Raw genomic sequence first — 25,229 nt, 5'->3', positions numbered from 1 at the left:
ATTTTCAAGCCTCTTAGATTTCTCAGTACTCTATAATTAGGCTTCCAGTGTTTTCCCAAGAAAGGTTATTTGTTTGTTCATTCATTCCAAAAATATTGAGTACTGATTCTGTACAAGACACTATCCTAAGTGGATATTTCATCAAATCTTCATTGACTATATCCCAGAATTTACTGTGATGGTGATTTTCTGTTTATCCTTTTTTCTTTTTTTCTGAATTTTATTCCTTTTTTAATTTAGAAACTTCAGACAATAAAGGATATAAAGTAAAAAGTGGAAGTTCCCCATCACCACTCCAGTCGTAGCCCACTGTATCAGCTGGAGGTATAGCCTGCCAGTGCTTATTCCCTCCTGTTATTCCTGTGATGTAACCAAGTATTATGAATTCTGTGTACACATGTGCATGTGATCACATAAGCAGGGTTGGGGGGGTCTTTGGAGGGAACAGGGCATAGGATAGTTCATAAATAAAATCCTGTATATTATCTATTACATTTTTCCTTTCAACTCTACATCTTGATAAGGGGGTGTGGTTCCATGGTAGAACATTTGCCTAGCATGTGCAAGGCCCTGGGTTTAATCCCCAATATCACAAAAATAAAACAAAACTCTAAACCTTGATAACTCTCCATGTTGGTACAAATAGATTTACCTTACACTTTGTAGTGATCACCTTTAATCCACAATAATGATGTACCGTTTCCTTGATGTTTGCAGTCTTTTACTAATTACTGCAGTAAACACTTTTGTACTTATTCATATTCTGTAAGTATTCCTACAGCTTTTCAGATCTTCTACTATAAATGAGAATGGTACTTTGATTAGAAAGAAGCCTAAAAAATGAAGAAGCCTAACTTGCTGATATCAAAGAGCCTGTCATCCCTCTCTTATCATGTAGCATTCTGGCAGATTATTGATTGAATTCCTGTTTTGAAGTATCTATTATGAAACAGTATAAATGTATGGGGTAAAGACAAACGTAATAGATACACCAGACGGTTGTTTTGGGGGCCTTTAGATAAAATTTCTGCCCTCCACTCCTATTTTTTAATAACTTGCCAGCAATACTGAGAGATCTGTTATATACAGACCTTACAAATGCTGCTATTGGTTTGGACTCTAGTCTTCTCTGTATCATATGCATCCCATGACTGACCACATTTAGCTTCTTGAAACTTTGTGTTGCAAAAATAGTCCATATCCTAACATTTTCAGTGATTTCCTTAATATGAAAAAGTATATTTGGAACCAAAAATCAGTGTCTTTTAGAGCCAATCTTTATGTCTAAAATCAAAACCAAAATAAGAATATCTGCCACTAGTAACACCATTCTTTGTTTTGATCCTTCACCTAAGATGAGATAAGAGGTATAAATATGAAAAAGAAAACATAAAGTCATGTATTCTATAAATAATTATGTCTAGAAACAAAAAAACCAGTTAAAAGTATATCAAGTATTTGTTTAGAAAAGTGTCAAATGCAAACTGAATATTTAAACTCAAATAACTTTCTTATATGATATCATCAACTGTTAGAGAAATAATGGAAAAGATACCTTATATATTAAACACGAGGTTCTTCAATAAAAGGAAATAATGTGGACACAATAGTGAAATCTTCACTAAGAAACATTAAATGTCATGTAAATACAGAAGCATGTTCCTGATGTTAAAAACTTACTTTCATTTTGCCCAAATGTATAGTGCAACGGCAGTCAATTCAATGCTTTTTTTTTTTCAACTTTGTTTATTCAACAAGAAATATTTGCTTTCCATTTGCCAGGCATTATTGTGGGCAGTTGAGATACATCAGTGAAAAAGCAGACCAAAAAAGCTCCTGCCATCAGGGAGCTTACTCAATGCAAACTGCATGTGAGGACAGTCAGACTAGAAATAGGGAATTGGAAAATCTGAAGCTCATTAGAAGGTGACCAGTGCTGGGAGGAGGACTACACAGGGACCTGGGGACTGGATATTCTGAAGAGGTGGGAAGAGTTTCAGTTCCTCAGAGGGACTTGAAGAAGATGGGGACACCTGGGATAAGAGTATTTCAGGCAGAGGGATCAGTCTCTCAGCAGTCCTAGAACGGGGTGATCCTGGATGTTGGGGGAATGGCAGAGTTCATGGAGCAGAATGTGTGGAAGGAGATATTGGGGAGAGGGTGAGAGAGTGGGGCAGGGGGCCAGATGATAAAGGGCTTTGTAGGCAATTCTAAGAACTTCCTCTCTTACTCTGAGGAAAATAGGGAGCTACTGGAAGGTTTTGCTGAAAGTATCATCACTGTCATTGCTGTGTTACAAAGCAAAGGTGAAACCAAGGAAAGCAGTGGGGTGGATGTTTCAGCAACCCAAAGAGGAGATAGTATGCTTCGCACTAGGGAGGATAAAAAAGGTGGAAACCATTAGATTGTGGATTTTTTTTTTTTAAACAGTTAACAGAATTTCTTGGCAGATTGGTTTAGAATTTGAAGAAAAGAGAGGAGTAGAGCATGACTTCAAAGCTTTTGTTCTAAGTAATCAGAAGAATGGAGTTACTTTGTCATCAGTGTCCCTGGGTATTCTCTAGGGGAAGCATCCCTGTCTCCCAAGTGTTGTTATTGTGTTTCATACACCCAAACCAGTCAGCAGCCTCTGCCATGCCCGAATCTCCCTAAAAACTCCCTGGTATCCAAAGGGACTTCCCAGGCCCTTCTTGCCCTGATTCCAAACCATCTGAAGTCCCACCTAATTATTTCCTATACCTCTCTTCTCTCCTTCTGCCTCTCCTTTTTATCCTTTTCCTTTTCCTCTCACTTTTCTTTTCCCTCTCCCTCTTCAGAAAGGTCCTTCAGGATTCAGAAATGGTCCTGGAAAGTACTTCCCTATGCTGAAGAACTTCTGTCATTGTACTTTTCTATAGCTTTCCCAAGGGTATGTTGATGTTCTTCCTCCCTGCCGCCACCAGATGGCAGCACACTGCTGAACATTGAACAGTTGGATCTACTTCTCAGGAGGGCTGAACTTTAGAAAGGTCAGTAGTATGGAAACTTCTAGTATATATTAGATGCTCTGGCAAATGGTAGTAGTGGGATAGAGGCGGGGAGACTTCCTCCACTTCTTTTTTAGAGACTATTACGTGCCAATGCCAGAGAAGATTTTCTTTCCTTGAATTTGAAAGGGCTTTATATAGCTTTGGAGTAGTCTGTCCACCTGGAGGAGGTTTTATTTAGACATTTTCCACCATACACCTTGCCAAGCTTGCAGTACTATTATATTTGTTTCAGTTGCTCCTTTTTGCGATAGCTAGGACAGCTCCCTAGAAGCTTTGCCTTCGCAAAAGTAAACTCCTTCTTGAAAACCAAAAGTAGATTCTGATTAGGTAGTTTCTAGCTGTAAAATTTATACCAAGTTTTCTAAGGAATACAAGTAATGAATGAATGTGCTCTTTGTCTCAAGAATTTTTGGTACAGTTTGAGAGGAAAGATAAATATTGCAAACCCTAAGAATTAATTAATAAAAAAGCATCACTGGGTAGTGGGCTAGTGAGTAAAAGATAAAACAATCATTAGGTGCCTCTGAAGCCTGGCTACAGCGCGGGGTTGAGGACCTCTTGGTTGAAGTCTGCCTACTGAGTGTTAGACTGCTTTGGAAACGCCAAACCAGATTGAAAGTGGGGTAAACTACTGCCCTGAAAATAGGGGCTTCAGAGGAGTTAATACCCACCCTGTGCCTCCAACAGGTACCACTTGGGTCCCTTTCTGGATCTGTTCCCAAAATGCCACATTTATGTACTGATAGAAAATTAAAGATTAATTTCAAAGAAATTGATTTGATCAAGAGACTAGAACTATAGATTCTAACATGTGGGTCCTGAGTATTTTTTAACCTTTCAGTCAATAAATTCCTCACAGCATACAGAACTTCCAGTCTGTCCCTTAATGCCAGTGTTATTACTATTAACATTTTGAGGCCAATACATCTTTGTTGTGGGGGAATGTTCTGTGATTCTTGAATGTTTAGCAGCAACCCTGGCCAGAGCACTCCCCTCTCAATCCCTAGTCATGACAACCCGAATGTCTCTAGACCTTACCAACTGAGGTAAGAAGGAGTCTCTCCCTCCCCTTCCTTTTGAAAATGATTGGTTCAAACAACATGCAGACTCTCAAACAGAGGAGGAATACCTGTACCATAAGAGAAACCAAAACTGCAGTCAGCAGATGAAACTTAAAGAGAAAAGGGATCAAAGAAGAGGGCACGCCTGTGGGGTGGGGTGGGGGCTTAAAAGACAAGTTACTTTGAGAGAAATAAGAGGACATTAATTATATTCTTAAAAAAAAGAATAAGGCCTGCTTTTTTTTTTTAACCCTGAAACACAAGGCTATTATTTTTTGATTGCAGAATTTCTAAAAGTTCTTGAAGGATCACATTAAAGAACTCTGCCAAAAAAGCATAAAAAAAAGGTTGAAACCATAGAGAAAAGTAAGAAAGTTAGGCAGTCAAACTGAATGATGAAGGTCTACTGTCCAGAACAAACAAGGAAACAGAAGTTAAAACAAAACAAAAAATGATGACCCAGGAAAATTTCCCAGAACTAGAAGGACATGACCTTCAAAAGGGCTCTCCCCAGCCCAATTAAACTGTAGCCTCAGCAAGATAAGTCATCTACAGTTTCACAACTAATGATGAAGAGAAGATACCAAAACGTCCAGAAAGAAAAGGGAAGTCACGTGGGGGGAGGGGCGGGGTCCAAATAACATCCAGAACAACGGAGCCCCAGTGGAAGTAATAACTTGTTGACATGAAACATTTATTTACTGAAGAAGTAACCCAAACACTCCATAAGCCCTACTATTTTGAGGCTACTATATTTGTATTTTGTAAGCATAGTTTTGCTCTTACTTTAATAAGTAGGGATTATTTTGGTTTGCTTTTTGTTTTTGTTTTGAGGGGGTTTACATTTTTGGCTTTTATAAATCACTGACAGTTTGGTGACTGCAGGATTTATCAGATAAAAATGATATAACATACTGCCACCTAACACCACCTACTGTTTTCCACAAGGTGGGGTGCTAACTTCATACAGTGAACTGAGACTTCTAAATTTAATGCATTTGATGCCTGTCTATCTTTAACAGTTCCTAAGAAGTTCTAAAAGAAATGTTTATAAACTATATAATTGCAATGGTAGGGTTTATTTTAGTTGGTAAACTGTACGTAACTTAGGGTTTAATTTCATTAACATTTTTAGGGTGTGACTGAGGTATATAAATTCACTTTTTCTCATTCCAGTGAACTTTGATAATGGTGAAAATATCTCTAATTAGGAAGAAATCCCGTTTAAATGAGTGAAATTTCTGATTAAGAAAATATTTCTGATTAGGAAATATTAAACTGAAATTTCTGATTAAGAAAATATTTATTAATTTTTGCAAATAGAAATTCTGAATAATATTGCTATTATTTCAACCTTCTGATAATTTAATTATTTTCCTGGACCACTTAAATTTGTATGGAATCCTTACAACATGCAGAGCAGTAACATTTTATAATATATTGCTGCAGTTTCTCTATTTTAAAACATTATATCTGAAAACAGTTTGTATTGAAACTTAATTTTTAAAAATTGTTACATATATTGCCAGTATAAACATACAACTTCTTTTGTTACTATAAAATTAGGATTAAACCCACTTAAGAATTCTCTATGTCCTTCCTTTTGTAGAAACGGGTTCTTTAATCTCTTAGCCATTAGACCCCAGGAAACGCCTCTGGTGCATGGTGGTTACAGTCACACCAGAGATAGCGTAACCCCAAGCTCTGTAAGTGCAGCACTGTGACTGGTGAAGCACTTCCAGTTTCAGTCAGGATTGACTGAGGAACTGAAGATGGCAAGGAAGCGAGAGGGAAACAGTGAACACAGAGGGGTGTTCACCTGTCCTGCACGTACCTGGTAGGTGCTCACTTTATAGCAACTGATGAGATACCGTATGCCTGAGGGAGCCGTGAGTCCCAAACTGAGTACTGCATGACAACCAGCTCTGTGAACTTGGACAAATCAATCTCCCTAGACTTCAGCATCCCACTGTGAAATACCGTGGCCTGGCTGAGATTAGGAATCTCGCTAGCCACCATGATATCACAATTGGCTCTTGAGGCTGACTTATCAGAGGTAATCAAGCCTGCTGCTCCAGGTCGTCCCTTTAGGCCTCCCAGCGTCTGCCCAGAATCCAGATTTTGAATATTGTCTTCCTAAATTACCAGTTGGCTTGCTCTGTACATCCACCTGGCAGGTCAGCCCATCAGCCCAGTTCCAGGTACAAACCCCTGTCTGTTCCATTTCAACCTGCAGAGTACCTATACGTGTTTTCTAACATTGATGTATTTTGTGCTTAGACAGCATTTTACTGACTCACAAAATTATGCTGAAATCCAGACCATAATAAATAATGATATGCTTTCAGCCTGTTTTCCCTCTTGCATCCTCTCCCAAGAGCAGGACAATACCTTTCACCCCAGCTAAAAAGCTGAGAGTTGCTTCAGACTCTCCTTAAAATCCCTCCTCCCCATTTTTGCCTCTTCGTTCCTCCACCTTAGTGTACAGCCGTCTTTTATGCCATCAGTGTTGTTCTTCTTAGCGACCAAATAATTTCCCATCTTTGGTTGTATCCCTACCCCTTTTGACCTCCTCATATTTATCAGAATGTTGTTTCTTGAATACATATCTGGTAACATGCCCTTTTTTTTTTAACATCTGTTGGTGTCTTCTGGTTGCCTTTAGATTCAAACACATACTCCTTAGCATGATTTTGAAGGCTTTTCCTCTCCAACTTCATTTTCTACAGCTATTTACCTTGCTTCTTATGTTTCAAAATATAGTTCCCCAAATACTCCATGCTCTTCCATGCCTCTGGCTCTGAACATGCTACCTCCTCCTCTGGAAGACCCGTTCCCCCCTCTCCTGTACCTGATACATTCCATAGTTCTCACAAATCAGATTAGTACCACTTCCAGGAAGTCTGACTTATCAAAGTATGGTTAATGGTGTCCTACTTGGTGCTGATTTGTTTTTAATTATTATGTCTCATATTGTACTTACCTCTTTGGTCGCATGTATCGGTTTTCCTGTGTTGCCCTGCCAAACTATAGTGAGTTCCTTGTGAATGTCTTACTCTTTTTTGTGAAGCCCAGTTCCTATCACCTGGTCAATTTTTATTGGTTATTTAATAAATGAATATGAGAATGAATCTGTGCTCATAATGAAGAGTGCTGCTCTGAAGTCTAGTATTATAAACAGCTGTTTATACAATTAAATGAACAATAAAAAAAATTGTGAACTTACACAATGGTCTTATTTCTGGCAAGCCTCGATACAGCCACCGAAATATATCACTAATAATAGTTGGTGCCTCTCTACTTTTGTCTTTATTGGTGGTACCTCCATATGGTTCCCACAATACTGCCTCCAGCAACACCAAGCTCTCCCATCAGGGTGAAAAACTGGGCTTCATACTTTGTATTGGGCTGACTGAGGAGAAGTAGGTCCCTTACAGCTTGTGGGAGATTTGCAGTCTCCTTGTCTCACATCTTTTTCAGAAGCCCCTGCCTCATGGTCTCCAGTGAGGTTATGCTCCCATCTTTCAGCCAATCATTGTGGTCAGGGATGGCTTGTGTGTGTGTGGTGGGGGAGGGGGTAAATTATGGTCATTTTGATTTCAGAATGATTCACTGAACCATTCAACATAAATTTAAAAAAGAAAATCCTCCACGTAGCTTAAGCTCTTCCAGGCCCACTCTTGGAGCCAAAGTTGGGATAAAGAAGATGGAATAAATACCACCAAAACCATTTGGCAGAGAATGAGAAAAGAATGAGTTGTCCAAAGGAAAATTGGGGTATTGTTGAAAGAAGAGGTCAATGAAGGCTGGGAAGAAGACGACAAATGTTCATTGTAAAGGGCTTTAAAAATCCTTAGAACCAGAATCCCATAATTGTTTCACAAATAAACTACTTTTTTATTTTCCTGAATCTTCCTGAATCCTGAGACTGCTAGGCAAGAAGAACCTCAAGGTGAAATGAGGAGTGACTCTAGGCCTTGGAGTAGAGCTGGACTGGCAGCCTTGTTTGTCTTTGACAAGGCAGACTTGAAAGCCAGTTATGGGATCATGGTGGCTAATTGAGGATCAGTGACCAGAGCTGGGCCTCCTTGTTCCACAGTGAAAGATCGAGGTCTAGAGAAGTTGATTTGCTCAGGGTGACAGCTCATTATTGGAAGGACTCAATCTGAAAACAGCTTCCTCATGCATATGTCACTTATGGCACTTTTTCAGCTACCATGAAGAAAATGTATACCAAATACTTGAAGGACATGCATGTGAAAAAATTTTATGGTAAATTATGGTCATCTTGATTTCAGAATGATTGGTTGAATCTTCCAACATTCATTAAATATATACACACATATACATATATATGTAACATTATTTTTCAAATGTTACAAAAGCTGAAACTATTTTTGGTTAAATGAAATTTTATTATTTTAGTTATGTCTTGTTTCCAAGATTCTGCAATAGTGTGGCATTCATTAAATAATAAATGTATTGTATGTTTCAGTGTGTGGTAACAGCAAAGAATGACTTCATAGACCACTTGATCTGCTCTATTGTGGTTTATGATGCCATCTGGATTCTTTGGTGGAATTATTTCCATCTGAATCACTGTAAACTTCTATTTAGTTTTCACAAATGTCAAGCCAGATATGTTTGTGGGTTTTAGCAGTGATGTAATTCTGGAACATACTTTGAAAGTTATTAGTTGTCATATACTATTAGTATGTAACTCAGTAATTCACATAATTTCAGACAAACTAGAATCCTGAAGAAAAATGCATTTCTCCACTTTATATTTTTACTCTGCAGAACCTACTTTTCTTGTTTATCTTGCCACTATACATTTAGTTGTACATCAATCAAGTATGTGCAGGGAGTATTGGGAGGCCCTACGGGCATATAGAGTATAGTAAGACATGGCACCTACCCCTCCTTAGTAGGAAGCTTAGATACATTGCTGGGATGTCTCAATAGGATATATCTTTTTCTATATGGTGGGGAGAAAGTCCTACTTATTTGTCCATTTGTATGAAAGAGACTGGATCATGTTCAAGATATATATACATATTTAATGTATACACATTGAACTGCAGAAAAAGAAAGGACTCAACTAAAACATCCTTTCTAGGAGCATGATATCCCAATTGGCTGCAAGAATAATAACAAAACCACAGAACTTGATAGAAGGAACTTGGGGCCTAAGGTTCAATAGAAAAATCTGAAGATTTCCAAGGTCCTGTGGTCTTATTCTGGTTTTTAACCCCCAATGGCTCAGAGAATGGGAGGGAGGAGTCATTGGTAACAATGTTGGTGAACAAACATGTGGAGCACAACAGGACGCAAAGGACAAACAGGAGACAGAAAACCTAGCTCCCCTAGCACCAGGGGAAGAAACAACAAACTATGGTTATGTGTTTGTAAACATGTAGAATAAGTGAGTTTAAAAACAAAGAAAGTAAAGGAGCCAGAATGGGTAGTGGGATGTGTGTTGGAGCAATAGGATGCAAGGAACAAATTCCTTGGGAAGCTAATACTGCTCGTCAGGGATTGGGTAAGGTGTACATCTCAGCAGTGAATCACAGAGATCCAAGAAGGGTCTGTAGAAGTTGAGTCAATAGCACATTTCAGGGCATGTGGAAGGGAAGACCTGGGTTCAGATCGTGGCTCTGTTACCTTTAGAGCATCCGCATTCCTCATATGTGAAGTCAGCATCTTGGATTAGTTGATTTCTTATAATCCTGAGATACAGTGAGGTTCAGAGCCAGCATCTTCTTCATTGTCATCTCCCAGCATGGACCATGGACTTAACCTCTAGACATTTTAATGATAGTCATTTATCTATTCAGCAAGTGTTTGTTGAGTACTCATGATGTGTGAAGAACTATTCTTGGTCCTGGGATGAATAAGTGACAGTGAATGAGGTGAAATCCTTTTCTCTCTTGGAGCTTCCATTCTTGCAAGGGAGGCAGGAAACATATACACATAAAAGAACATGTTAATTCATTGTACTGATGATTGCTATGAAGACTACAAAGTAAGTCAGTGTGATGGAGAGTGACCATATATTGGGGGAGAATGTCTTCCCTCTGAGAAGACAATGTTCAACTGAGACTTGATTTGTAGGAAGAAACTAGCTGTGAGACTATGTGGGGACAAAGCAGACTGGTTAGAATGAACAGAAAAGGCCATCAGCAAGGAAAGTGTTTGACATATTGAAAGAACATACAGAAGATCAGCCGTGGCTCCAGGGAGTGAGCAAGAAGGGATTAGAAAGACATCAGATTATATGGACCTTGAGAGTCATAAGGAATTTGAACTTTATCCCAAGTGCAGTGGAAAGTCTTTGGAAGGTTTTAAGCAGGAAAATGAAGAGATCTGCTTTACATTAAAAAAAGATAGCTCTGGCAATTTTATAGAGATTAAACTGTAGCAGAATGAGGGAGAAGGAAAGAGTCTGCTGTAGTAGTTAAGAAGAGAGATGGTGGTGACGAACTACGGGAGCAGTAGCAACACTTGGAATAAGGGATAGCTGTGGAGCGTTTACAGAGGTTTTAGAAGGAAACACGGGACCAGCCCCTGTCTGCCTCCATCTCTGCCAACTCCAACATAAATTTTCATTGCTCTGCAGTAAATCTGATAGATCCTACTCTTAATTTGTTGATTTTTGTCCTGGGAACATGATAGTTCATTTCTGAGTCATTGTGGAAAAGCCTAGTGGATGGGGGAAAGCAAACAAAAAGTATTGTCTTTCTTAGCCCTTGTAGAATGGATCGAGAGAGCCAACTTAGCAGCCCACAGTGTCCTTCAAGGGAAGTGTTTCTTTCCTGGGTCTCTCTAAGAATTCGGGACAAGACTACCCTAGTTGGGCCATTGGCCGTTCTCAAATCAAACAGTGGTTCTGGGAGTCAGTGAGGATGATTGTGGTAAAATAATGGCTAGGGCGTCTTTTATGTACTACTACATTCCTTTACAGAACATTAAGGAGGGTCACGAACAGTTCTCCCAAGGAACAAGTATAGACTAACGAAATCAGTATGTCCATAAAGATGCCCTTCATTTGCTTTTCTCCAGATGCCACAATCCTCAGGGAATTCCTGGCCAAGGATCATAACCAGACCTGAACTGTGGCTCTCTGAACCTTTTGTCTTATTCCTTCTAGTAATAGTTTTTTTCTCACTGACTTGTTTATATATGTGATTATTTTCTAAAACTATTTTAAACTTTTAAAAACTCAAGATCTTAAGATTTTGCCAAGCCAGAGTCTCAGCATTCCCTTTAGGGGACACAGGTTATCAGACACCCAGGACCCAATTTGATGGGTCAAGCATGGGAGAAGAGGATTATTTCAGAAGGGCTAGTCAGCAAAGGAGACTCTGAGGACAACTAATCTCTATAACAGTGAGAGCACAAGGGTAGAGACTTGGATTTATAATGTCCCAAAAAAAGCTTACATGTTCAGAGGTGAAATGATTAGATTGTGAGAGCTGTACTCTTATTAGTGGATTAATCCATTTGATAGATTAATAATTTAAATGAACTACTGAGTGGTAACTGTAGACAGGTAGATGACTGGGTGGCAAGGCATCACTTGAGGTGTAGTCTTGGGAACTATACCTATCTCTGGCTCTTTGCTTTCTCTTTCTCTGCTTCCAGGCTGCCATGAGCTGAGCACCTTTCCTCCACCATGCCCTTTCACCATGGTGTTTCTGTCTTGGATCCTGTTTACCATAGACCCAACCTCTGAAACCATGAACCAAAATAAGCTTTTCTTCCTCTAAGTTGTTCTTGTCACAGTTGTTTTGGTCACAGCAACAAAAAGCTAATTAACACAAAGAACAATCTCTTTTTGGTAGGATTTCCAGATACCTGAGCTGATTATTAGATTATTAAAAAATAATGTGAGGAAGATTTGTATGGAATTTGGAGGTGGAGGCTTCTCTAGTATAGAACTGTAAGCCAAAGAATGACACCATATGGGCACTCGGGTTCCCATGACAGTCGTGTTTACTTCACTGTTAAGCTTGACTTCATCCCAGCTACCACTACACTCCTCTTCTTGTCCTTAATGCAGATTTTCCCATCCCATTGACTCTTCAGACTATTCTGAATAAATACCTTTCCCACTGATATAGAAAAGGCTACTTATTGCCCTCCCCTATAGATAAACATATACTTTATCATTTAAATTAGGACACTCCTGAGAGCTGAATGGGACACTGTTAATTATACTGAGACTACAGGTATTAACAGGCCATCTCTGAAAACTGAGTGATCACTGTAAGGATGTGGTCATTGACCCAGTTAGCTTTAGGACACAATGAAACCAAGACACCTCTCTCCAGCTAAGCATCTGGTCTGGAAGTTGGGAAGTCAGATCCCTTGCCTAGTGCATCCAGAAGTCAAAAGAGAGGCCATCAAACTTGAGTTACTGGACTTACTGTCTTACCTTCATGCCTCTTACGTCTCAGAGATCCCTCAATTCCCATCTAGAAATGCCTCCTCTATTTTCCATTCTTCTGAGAATGAATTGAAACTTCCCAAACCCATTTTCATTGTTTCTTCATTCTGCTGGTGGAGATGAGATGAGGACTCTTTCATATCCAGGTCTAGGAAAGCTGTCTTCAGCCCAGGCACGCTTGCCTTCAAGCCTCGGTATGTTCTTCCTTGGGATCAAGATGAAATCAGAGGAACCAGAGTCAAACTGATCATCCTTCATTTCCATGGGACACTGTTCACATATAATCCAGAAATATTGTTCATTGCTTCATTATGGAGTTTTAAAATTACATAACTTTTTTTTTTAATTAAAGGAACATGATAAATATGGTTTTTCTAAAGGAAATATTACAGATATTGAGATCAGGCCACAAAAAGTTGGGTGGAAGTAAGAACTAAAACACTTATTATAAGACCCTGCTGGGTTATTTTTATTTTTTTTCTAGGGGGAGTATTTTTATTATAATAATCATAACAATAGGACATCTTAATGGATTCAAATGCATTTTGTAAATGAGTATGAAATCCTAAAACTAGAGAAAATTTTTTTGAATTTTTCACAAGTTTATTTAACAGCAAACACTAATTTGAACTGGTTTGAAGCTTATGGTCTATGGCTTCAAACTCAGTATGGCTATTCATATTCTGCTTCAGAAATATTATTATTTGGTTATTTCTGCAAACTCCAAAGGAGGATATTATATGTGGTATATACGCCATGTAACCTGTTCACAGTCTTCTGACCCTAAAATTTTCTGAAAAGGAATTTTGGCTCTGAAGAATTACTTGACCTACCAATTAATAATCTCCACACACTATATAAACACAAGCCTCGAACAAGTCTGCCTCTACTTTTTTACTGCTGCCTATATGGTCCATAGTTTGTAAACTACTCAGTATTAGTTTTTAGTTCAGTATCAAATACCTTAAGCCTTTGGAAAGAAGTAACAACATTGATTTGATAATGATTGTAAGTAAATAAGAGTAATGAATTAAAAAATTGAACTCAGATTCCCTATGCTCTACTGATACACCACAGAAAGAAGAGGAAATATCCTTTGTCATAAGGAGAAGGAGAGTTGTTACAAGTGCAGTCCATTTTCACTTTTTGAATATTTAAGAACAGAACTCATACCCTCTTTCAGCATAAAAGAAACCTCCAATTTCACACCTTTTTCTGATTGGAAAAAAAAATAAGACTAGTAGTTACTTTTTTCCTTATGTATTTTCCACTACTTTAGAGAAAGGCTTTTCTGTTCTTTTCTCAAGGAACATGTTGTTCCTCAAGACCAAAGGGAAAGGGGGTTTTATTAAATATTTGGTTCTTTACTCTCTGACTTAACTGTGTGATAGCCAGGCTCCAAGAAAGTCCTCATTGATTCTCCCTTCCCAGTGTAGGTTCCTTTTCATTTAGAATAGGTTTGACCTGTGTAACTATTAGGATTTTGCAGAAGTGACAAAGTGTAACTTATATGATTGGGTCATAAAAGACCTGTGGTTTCTGCCTTGCCCTGTCTTGGAACACACACTTTTTGAAAGTTTGTAGTTATGTAATGAGAACACTAAGGTAGCCTATTAGAAGATCCATGTGGCAAGGAACTAAGGCCTCCAGTCAACTACCAGCACTAAATTGCCAGACAACAACAAGCAAGCCATTTTGGAAGTGGATTCTCCAGCCCCAGGCAAGCACTCAAATGTTTGTAAATTCAGCCAACAATTTGATTTCAAGTTCATGAGATAGTTCAAGTTTATGAGATAGTCCAAGTTGGAGTTATGCAGCCAGACCATTCCTAGATTCCTGAACCACAGAAAGCGAGGCAAAAAAAAAAAAAAAGCTGTTTTAAGTTGCAAACTTTTGCGATAATTTGTTAATCAGTAATAGATAACCAAATACCTGGAACTTTGATTTAAGGAAAATACGTTGGTTTCTCTGATTATGAAAGTAATTATACATTCTTGTGAATTTTAAACATAGATATATAGGACCCAGCAAATGAAAATATCCTATAATATCATATTCCTTATAATTTTTGGCACAGAGTTCCAGATTTTCTTCATGAAGATGCTAATGTATATGTGTATGCCTGTGTATACAAATACATGTCTTTAAGTGTGCATGAGTGTTTCGTTAAGACACTGAATCATAGTAAACATACTTTCCTACAACTTATGATATTCACTTAATGTGATGTCTTCCACATGAGTTCATAGAGATCTATGTCATTTGTTAACATATCTTCATATTTTATTGTAGTGACTTCTCCATTTCCTACTGAAGAATATTTGTTCTGTTTCAAATTTCCACAAATATAAACAATGAGATAGTGAGTGGACATATAGGTAAATATGTAGGCTTTACTTTTGGAAGCAAAAATGCTGAATCAAAAGTAAACATTTAAAATTCTGACAAGTACTTCCAGAATGTACTCCCCTAAAGTCTTTCTAATATATTTGATCAGGGAATGTAAATGTCTTTCCCTATACCCTCATCAATACTGAGTGTCCAAATCATTATCAAATGACTAATTGTTTTCTTTTGTGCTTGTTACTTATTTTTGTATGTTTCTTATATATTTGTATTTCTTCTGTTTGAAATTATCTATTAATCTTCTTTGTACATATTGATGTAAGGTTATCTTATCAATTGGTAAGACCTCTTTGTACATCAGCATGTTAAACTCTTGGCCCATAGTATATTATATAGAAAATCTCTCCAAATTTACCATTGAAACTGACTTGCATTTTTTCAATTACATTTAGTAACTTTTCTGTCATAACCCAATTAGGTGAGTGCTAGATAAAGCATGCAATAGGCTTTGCAACTCTTAACTTAAAAGTGAGTAGAATGGAAATAAAAAATAAACAAGAAAACATTTCCTGTCTCTATAAATGTTGATGTTTACCTTTGGTAGCAGTGACTCATTTGGTTTGGATTTCTGCTGTTTTCTTCTAGTGTACCCAATACTCCATTCACCGAATTCCAAGAAGTCGTGAGGTTCAGCAATCCTGGCTTTCCACAGTGTTCACCACCTTGCACTCCATGTGGCTCTCCTTTCCCCTGGTTCACCGAGTAAAGCCAGACTTGGTAAGCGGGACCATCACTAAGGAGAGGGAAGGGGTCTCTCCTATGCATCTTTCATTAATAGTTGGATTTATTATTTTCTGAAACAGCTACCATTTATCAGTGTGCCACGTAGTGTACTGGACTTTTTACTAATGTGTGCCAAAATCATCACTTAAATGTACTTTGCTGAAAGAGGTGAGAATTTTTTGCCTTCCCTTTCTCCCTATGACTTCAACTCAAAATTTGCCCTTTTGTCCTCCTTGTTTCTTGTCATAAACGCTAATAGAGCAGTATCTTTAACCAGTTTGTATGTCTGTTCACCTGTGGTTCCTTGCCAGCATTAGTGCTGGCCAGCCAGAGAATGGACAATTCTTTACTCTTTTTCAAGTCTTTTTGTTTTTGACAAGACTCTGTAACCAGATATAGTATTTAGTGGGCAGAATGTCATACATGCTCAGGTGTTCATGAGAAAGTAGTACAGAAAATAGGCAAAAATTTGATCAGTGCTCACTGTATTCAACCTTCCTTTCCTTACCTATAAAAGTCCTATGTTCTCTTGTGGTTTTAAGATGAAGTTCTATTATTAAATTACAAATGTACTTCAGTAGACAGTGAATATCAGTGTATATTTTATTACAGTAGTATACACAGTTCTTAAATAACGCCCTCATTTCTACTAAAGGCAGAATCCATTAACTGGCAAAGCCTAAAAGGAAACTCTTACTTACTTCCCAGATATACAAGTTCTGGCAAGGTGTGTGTTAGTCTCATGAATAGTTGAACAGAAATGCATTTAGCAACAGTGATTTTGAAGATATCTATTGGTTTTATCATTGCCGTTTATTAGCTAGATTGCAGCAGGATCCCCTTTTGGATAAGAATTGAAAAATACGAATTTTCTAATGAGTAGTTTTCTACACATGATTTTTTAAAAGATATTATTTACATACAGTAAAATGCACAGCTTGACCACATCCCTAGCAAAATATAGAATATTTCCATCCCCCAGAATGTTTTTTCTTGCCCCTTTCTAGTTAGTCCCTGTCCAAGCAACCATTGTTCTGATTTCTATTACCATAGATTAAGTTTACATATATTTCTTTTTAAATTTTTGTCAAAATAAGTGTATCTCAGAGTTTGCAACCACATATGAAATTCAGATGTTCCCATTAAGATTACTACTGTCCTAAAAGGATTAATTAATTAGTTCTAAAACTCAAGAGGCTTATGTAGGGAGAACAATGGCCTTTGCATAAGAATTGACAGTTGCTGTCACATACTATTACTGACACCTACATTTACTATCACTAGAGAATCATGGCCATTTTCATGGGCAACAGCTAGCTTGAGTGCAGTGACATTGATGGAAATGGTGACAAGACATTGTCTCTGGTGAATGCAAAGGAGCTCTATCTATCCTAAATTTTTGATGTACTCATAGTGGAACATCTTGTGGGGCATGACACCTTTGGTTCCGGGACCACTTTGACTTCACCTGTCCTGGGAATTGAACCCAGGGCCTTGCACATGCTAGGCAAGGACTCTGCCACTGATCTTCATCCCCAGCCCTGACTTTGGCTTTCATTTTATTTTAGTCAGTTCCCTTCTGGGTCTCATTCTTCACCTTAAAATGAAGAAATTGGACTAGATAACCTCTGAATTTCCTTCTAACTTCATTTAAAATTTTATGAGCACCATAAATTTGCTTGTAAAAAGTAGAAGAAAATATTATATATTTCTAAGAAGTAAGAGAAGAAAGGGGAGTTAAATTTAAGTACTTATTTCCATTTTAAAGTAACTTAATTAAAAACATTATATCAAACCTGAACATTATCCAGTCAACTATTTTCATGGGGCTGGCTTCACCAGATGAGCTCTCACTTAATAAAATCCCTTTTCTAGAGAAGAAAGTTAACAGTTAAGAGGTCTTTTTTTTTTACCACACTGAAAGAACTACAGCTTGTAGATCTCTCCTGTATTCATCTGTAATGGACTGAAGATACATATCTCCACAAAATTCACTTGTTGAAATCCTGTCCTTCAGGATGATAGTATTAGAAGGTGGGGCCTTTGCAAGGACTCTTCTCTCAGGAATGAGATTGGTCTATTACAAAGGAGACCCCTGAAAGTTTCCTCACACCTTCTGTCATGTGAGGCCACAATGAGGAGAAGGTTGTCAATGAGGAAGTAGGCACTCAGGAGGAAATGAACTGCTGGTGCTTTGATCCTCGGCCTCCAAGCCTCTAGAAGTATGAAAAATGAATATCTGTTGTTTATAAGCACCCATCTTGTGATATTTATTTATAGCAGCCAAAATAAACTAAGATGTCAATCAACCTTGGCTTTTTTATGATTTCTATCACAAAACACCATTCTGTCTTTATTTATTTGAAAAAGTGAAAAAACCCTACTCTTGGAAAGGATAGCAGCATGATGGTTTACATTACTGGAGTTGTCTAATCAACTTCTCTTTTGCTGTGTGCATCTAAGTTAATAAGTCTGCTGATCCATTAAGCTCTGTCCCCCACTTTGTCATCAATATTATATAAATAAAGATACCTTCCTTATTGTTCCAGTGGGAGTGCTGAATGATAGAACATTTTAATGCTTTTTAAATGGAAATTTCATCTGGTACATAACAGCTGTCATTTATTGAGTAACTAATATGTGCTAGATCTGATACTAAACATTTTATATGGATGCTGTGTGGGATAGATAATACTGCTGTTCTCATTCAATGGATAAGGAATTAACACTAAAATGTGAAATTACTTGCTCAGAGTTTGAACCAATAAATAACCGCTGAAAACAGAACCCAAGTCTTTCTGATTCCTAAGCCCCAGACCTTAACTGCTTAACTGTATGTCGCTATATCTGACTCAGACCTTGGAAGACGTGTTCATACATTCAAAACAATGAATCCATTAATAAATTACTTTATCAGTACTTTAAGCATACTCCCTTTACATAATAGTAAAATATTTACAGGTAGGTATCTGCTTTCAATGTAGATGTAACAGAGATTGACCTACTTGAATAATAATAGTACAGATTTCAAAATTAAATGTCATGTGTATTTGTCAAAATAAGATATTTTTACAATTCAAAATGACTAATGAAACAGTGGCATTAAAGAATTATTAAAGGGGCTGGGGAAATGGCTCAGCTGGTAGAGACTGCTTGCCTCAGAAGGTCCTGGGTTCAATCCCCAGCACCACAAAAAAAAAAAGGAATTATTAAAGAGGTGTCATTGCAGAATTCTATAAATGAAATTATATAAAAAATTAATTCAAGTTTACCAGTTTCTTATTATAGAAAATCATATGTAAAAACTATGTGCTTTTTTTTTATCTCTTAATATACTTTTTGAATGAAATGGTAACCTAAAGCCTGAAACCTCATGTTATAAATTATAAGCCTCATATAAACTTGTTTATTGAGTTTATATTAAAATTCATGCTTGTTTTGTCAAAGCTAATTAGATGTAAAATCTTTCTTAGAGAAAAACTATAAACTCTGTTTTGGAGACCTGAATCTAATCCTTAACGATTAGAATAGATGATTTCTTCTTTTATAAAGTCATTAAATACATTTTATGTGATTCTAATATTTCTCACATCATATTTTCCAAGAAGTTTTATTTTTATAGGACTTTGACAGGCATCAATCAATAAAAGCCACAAATTCCTAGAACCATGCTTCAGTTTAAAGCACATAGGGAACCAAAAATACATCAGTCCTTGCCAGGGTCTCATGCTGGGGAGGAATTGACTTCAGAGAGACTTAGGAATTTTTTGAGTGAGGAACCGTTGGCTTGATTGTGGTAGTGGATATTTGACGATAAATGGTTGTCAAAACTCAAATCTGTACAAAACTGAATATAAATTATATCAGTAAAAATAAATTATAAAATAAAGTAGATTAAAATGTGTGTCATTGCCAAAAGCGTCAAAGCATTTGGCCTCCTATAGCTTTGTATACAACATTTGATCATCTTTTAGTGAATGTGAGTTGATGAGTCACTGCTCACTTCTTACTTGACACTTAACCACTCCAGTGTCTATAAGGCCTAGAGAAGAGGAGCAAGTACTTGAACTGAGTTGACAACATTCATCTAAAGTTTCTGACATAAAATTCAACATCCTTTTATTAAAAATCTGGGTCAGAGAGCATCAGTGACAGCCAAAAATCTTGTTTTTTGTTAAATGAACTGAGACACCTGGTTATTTCTACCACTTTATGTTTGTCCTTGGAAACAGTAGACTAACATTAGATTATATATTTGATTTGTAGGTGAATTTATTATCCTCAAAGAAGTAGGTATTACAAGTATATATCAAATCCCTACTATGTTCTGCTTCTTCACTTGGATGTGTAAGAAGCATTTGGTACTTGACCCATAGTAGTAGGTATTTCCTTCCCTTCCCCATTTTGGTGAATTTGCTCACATTGAAATCATCTTTGATTCATCTCTGTTACAGTCTGTTAACTATATTCAGCAGAAAGTCCTGACAGCCATGTCTTTGAAACCGTGTCCTGCTACTTCTGTCCATTTTCACTGCCACTGCCATTATTTGACCTCCAGTTGGAGAGTGTTCCTAATTTTTCTGCCTATGGAAGGAAGCTCACACCCCCTGCTTTGGTTTGAGTGTGTCCTCCAAATTTCTTATATTGGAAACTTAATCCCCAAAGTCATATGCTAGTGGTATTTGAAAAGTAGGACCTTTAGGAGGTGATTGATTCATAAGGGCTTTGCCCTTAACTGAATGGTTGTACGTACCGTAGTAGATTCTCTCTGGGGAATTCTGTAAGGCCTCCTGGTAGAGGTGACATTTAAATTTAAAAAGGTAGGGAAGACTCAGTTAGAGAATAGAAAATGGTCATTTTAAGAAGAGAGAAAGGCTGGAAATATCACTCAGTAGTAAAGCACTTAATTAGCACACAGAAGGACCTGAATTCAGTCCCTACTATTGCAAAACAAAACGAAAAAACAAAACAGTAAGAAGAGTGAAAGACTAATAAATTCTTTGCGCAAGAGAGTCACAGAATGCACACAATTTTAAATCTTTATAGCTTACCTTTATTAATTGGCCTATTACATATAGTATTTTATTATTATTAGAAACCAAGGGTATGTAAGACCCAAAGCAGTAGTAAGATAGTCATTTTAACAAGGCAAAATATTAGAGTTACTTTTAAAAATTGTGCAGTTTTTTTCTTTATAATCCCCATAGACTTGTTTTCACTAAAATCCAGAAAGAAGTTAAAGGAAATGACCTCTTACACATTTCTTTGATTATCGTTTTAATTCACGTGGATGAATCCACCCAAATCTTTTAGGAAAATAATGTTTTCTGAATTTTTTGTTTATTAGGTACTATTTTCAGTACTTCACATATGTTCATTCATTTGATCCTCCTAATAGTTCTCTGATATCTGCTGTCTTTACCCCCATTTTATCCATGAGGAACTAAAAGTTCAGAGAGGTTTAAGCAGTCCAGCTCACACAGCTAGTCAGTGTAGCAGAGCTCCAACTTTTTTTTTTTAATTTATTTTTTTATTGTAAACAAATGGGATACATGTTGTTTCTCTGTTTGTACATGGCATAAAGGCATACCATTTGTGTAATCATAAATTTACATAGAGTAATGTTGTTTGATTCATTGTTATTTTTTCCCTTCCCCCTACCCCTCTTTTCCCTCTATACAGTGCTTCCTTCCTCCATACTTGCCCCCCTCCCTAACCCTAACTCTAACCCTAACAGTAACCCTTCCCTCCCCCCATTATGAGTCATCATCCACTTATTAGCGATATCATCCGTCCTTCAGATAGAGCACTAATCTCCAGAATCTATAAAGAACTCAAAAAACTCTACTCCAAGAATACAAATAATCCAGTCGACAAATGGGCTAAGGAAATGAATAGACACTTCACAGAAGATCTACAAGCAATCAACAAACATATGGAAAAATGTTCAACATCTCTAGTAATAAGAGAAATGCAAATCAAAACCACCCTAAGATTCCATCTCACCCCAATTAGAATGGCGATTATCAAGAATACGAGCAACAACAGGTGTTGGAGAGGATGTGGGGAGAAAGGTACACTCATACACTGCTGGTGGGGCTGCAAATTAGTGCAGCCACTATGGAAAGCAGTGTGGAGATTCCTTAGAAAACTTGGAATGGAACCACCATTGACCCAGCTATCCCACTCCTTGGCCTATACCCAAAGGACTTAAAATCTGCATACTACAGAAATACAGCCACATCAATGTTCATAGCTGCTCAATTCACAATAGCCAGACTGTGGAACCAACCTAGATGCCCTTCAATTGATGAGTGGATAAAGAAACTGTGGTATATATATACTATGGAATATTACTCAGCCATAAAGAATGATAAAATTATGACATTTGCAGGCAAATGGATGAAATTGGAGAATATCATGCTAAGTGAGATAAGCCAATCTCAAAAAGCCAAAGGACGAATGATATCGCTAAGAGCTCCAACTTTAAATCAATTTTGTAAGAATTATCCAACTTGCTCAATTAAAAAGTTTACTGGGTTTTTTCTTTACAATATTTGTAATGCTGCAGTCACTGAAAGGAATAAATAAAATACAGCTCATGTTCTCAAGGAGTTTGCACCTAACTTCAAGAAAAGTGGAGTAAAGCTGAGCATGGTGGCACATGCCTGTAATCCCAGCCACTTGATCTCAAAATTTGAGGCTAGCCTCAGGAGCAAGACCCTATATCAAAATGAAATGAAAAGGGTTGAACTGTGCCTAATAGAAGAAAAACTAGGCCCAAATCTTCATCATGTCAGCTTAAGAACTGACTTCCTTAACAAGATACCTAAAGTACAAGAAGTAAAATCAAGAATCAATAAATGGGATGGAATCAAACTAAAACTTCCTCACAGCAAAGGAAACAATCAAGAATGTGAAGAGAGCCTACAGAATGGGAAAATCTTTGCCACCTGCACCTCAGATACAGCATTAATCTCTGATATATAAAGAACTCAGAAAACTTAATACCCAAAAAACAAATAACCCAATTAGTAAATAGGCTAGGGAACTGAACAGACACTTCACAGAAGAAATATGAATGGTTAATAAATGTATGAAAAAATGTGCAGCATCTCTAGCGATTAGGACCCAATTATCTCACTCCTTGTTTTATACCCAAAGGACTTAAAAATCAGCATACGACAGTGATGCAGCCACATCAGTGTTTATAACAGCTCAATTCACAATAGCTAAGCTGTGGAACCAACCTAGGTGCCCTTCAATAGATGAATGGATGAAGAAAATGTGGTATATATACACAATGGAGTATTACTCAGCCATAAAGAAGAATGAAATTATGGCATTTGCAAGTAAATGGATGGAACTGGAGAATATCATGCTACATGAAATAAGCCATTCCCAAAAAAAACAAAGATCAAATGTTTTTTCTGATATATGAATGCTAATTCACATTAAGCAGGGAAAGATACGGAATAGAAGTACTTTAGATTAGACAAAAGGGATGAAGGGAAGGGAGGGAGAATGGAAATAGTAAAGAGAGTAGAATGATTTGGACATTACTATCCTATGTGCATATATGATTACACAACCAATGTAACTTTACATCACATGTAACCAGGAGAATGAGAAATTATACTCCATATATGTATAATATGTCAAAATGTATTCTACTGCCATATATAACTAATTGGAACAAATTTATAGATCCAGTAAAGAATGAAAAGGGTTGGAGATGTAGCTCAGTTTAGAGGACTCCTGGATTCAATCCCCAGTACTGCCAGGAAAAAAAAAAAAAAAAATATATATATATATATTATATATATATATATACATACATACATCATACATACATAAAGATAGGCTGGGGATATAGCTCAGTTGGTAGAGTGTTGCCTCGCATGCACAAGGCCCTGGGTTCACTCCCCAGCACACACAAATACATAATGAAAGTAAAGAAACAACAGGTAATTTGACTGAAAAAAAGAGACACTATTTAAATAAAAAATATCCTTCCATCTCCGCTGCCTACGTTGGAGTACTTTTAACTTGTTGGGGTATTTGAAATTGTCTTCAAAGGCATTTGCACGCATCCTTTTTTACTTAGCATTTTAAAAATGAAATATAGGTCTTAAGATCTTATAAAAATAATATATAAGTCCCATGTACCCATCACCCAGTTTCCTGTAATGATGACTTATTTAATAGCAGTATAATATTAAAAAATCAGTATTAGTAAAACTAATTAACTATAGAACTTATTCACATTTTTATTTCGTTTTCTTTACTTCTAAATGCATTCTTGTGTTTGTGCACTTATTAAATCTAAGAGCTTTTAAAATAAATTCCCTGAGATTTTCTACATAAACAATCTTGTCTTCTACAAATAGTTTTTCTCCCTTTTCAACTGGTATACCATTTGTTTCCTTTTTTTTTTTTTTTTTAATAACTGTATTAGCTAGGACTTCTAACATTGGGTAAAAAAAGAGTGGTGATAGCAGAGTTCTATGCCTTGTTTCCAACTTCAGGGAAAAAGCATGTATTCTTTACCACTAAGTATGATGTTAGCTGTAAGTTTTCTATAGTTGTTCTTTGTTAAACTAAGTAGGTTTCCTCTCTGTATTTGTGAAGGTTCTCCAGAGAAACAGAACCTATAGGATATAGAGATCTAGATATCTATCTCTAACTCCATTGAGGTCCAAGGGAGAGATTTAACAAATTGTCTCACACAATAATGGAGGCTGAGAAGTCCTAAGATCTGCAGTCAGAGAGAGGGAGACTTAGGAGAGCAAATGGTAAGTTCTAGTCCAAAAGCTGATCCTGACTTGAGACCCATGAAGAGCTAGTTTTTCAGTTCACATGTAAAGGCAGGCAGTGACTGATGTGTCAGCCCAACTAGTTAGGCAGAAGAATCCCTTCTTACCTGGCATTTTTGTCTTATGAAGGTCTTGAATGGATTGGATGAGGAGTAGTCTGTTTTACTCACTCTAAATGTTAATCTCATCCAGAGATATCACAGACATATTCAGAATAGTTTTTGACCAAATGCCTTGGCACCCCATTGCTTAGTCAAATTAACACATAAAATTAACCATCATACCTTCTTTTCCTAATTTGCTGAGATGTTTTTAACCATGAAAGAGTGTTGAATTTTTTTCAGATGCTTTGGCATCAATTAATGCAGTCATGTTATTTTATCTTTAGCATGTTAATATGGTACATTACACTAATAAATATTGAAACAGTCTCACGTTTCTAGAATAAATCTCACAGTCATGGTATATAATTCTTTTTATACATTGATTAATTTGATTTGTTAGTAATCTGTCGAGGCTTTTAAAATTTTTTTCAATTGTTTTAATTAGTTATACATGACAGTAGAATGCACATTAATACATCATATATAGTAGAGGTATAATTTCTCATTTTTCTGGCGATACATGATGTAGAATACCACTGGTTGTATAGCTGTATATGTACATAGGGTAATAATGTCAGTATTCTTGAGGAATACTGGTCTTTAGCTTTGTTTTTCAGACTATTTTTGATTTTCACACTGAA

The 25,229-nt window shown here is 36.9% G+C and overlaps 1 protein-coding gene across 2 annotated transcripts in view; it reads left to right on the top strand.

The window, feature by feature from the left end:
• ALG14 (ALG14 UDP-N-acetylglucosaminyltransferase subunit) overlaps positions 1-25,229 on the top strand; it is an 82,740-nt gene that overhangs the window by 14,719 nt on the left and 42,792 nt on the right. The window contains exons 3-4 of one of the 2 annotated variants that reach the window (XM_079131042.1): positions 15,531-15,662; positions 20,123-21,156. In XM_079131042.1, the coding sequence (XP_078987168.1) occupies positions 15,531-15,662; positions 20,123-20,344 (354 nt within the window). In that variant the 3' untranslated portion in view covers positions 20,345-21,156. Of the gene's footprint in view, positions 1-15,530; positions 15,663-20,122; positions 21,157-25,229 lie in introns of those variants that run through there. The other variant, XM_079131041.1, reaches the window with a different exon arrangement.

This window comes from Sciurus vulgaris (assembly GCF_902686455.1).
Source record: "Sciurus vulgaris genome assembly, chromosome: 1".
In the NCBI taxonomy this organism is placed as follows: Eukaryota; Metazoa; Chordata; class Mammalia; order Rodentia; family Sciuridae; genus Sciurus; species Sciurus vulgaris.
The sequence above is the reverse complement of the archived record's forward strand: the minus strand, read 5'-3'. Positions and strand labels throughout refer to the sequence as shown.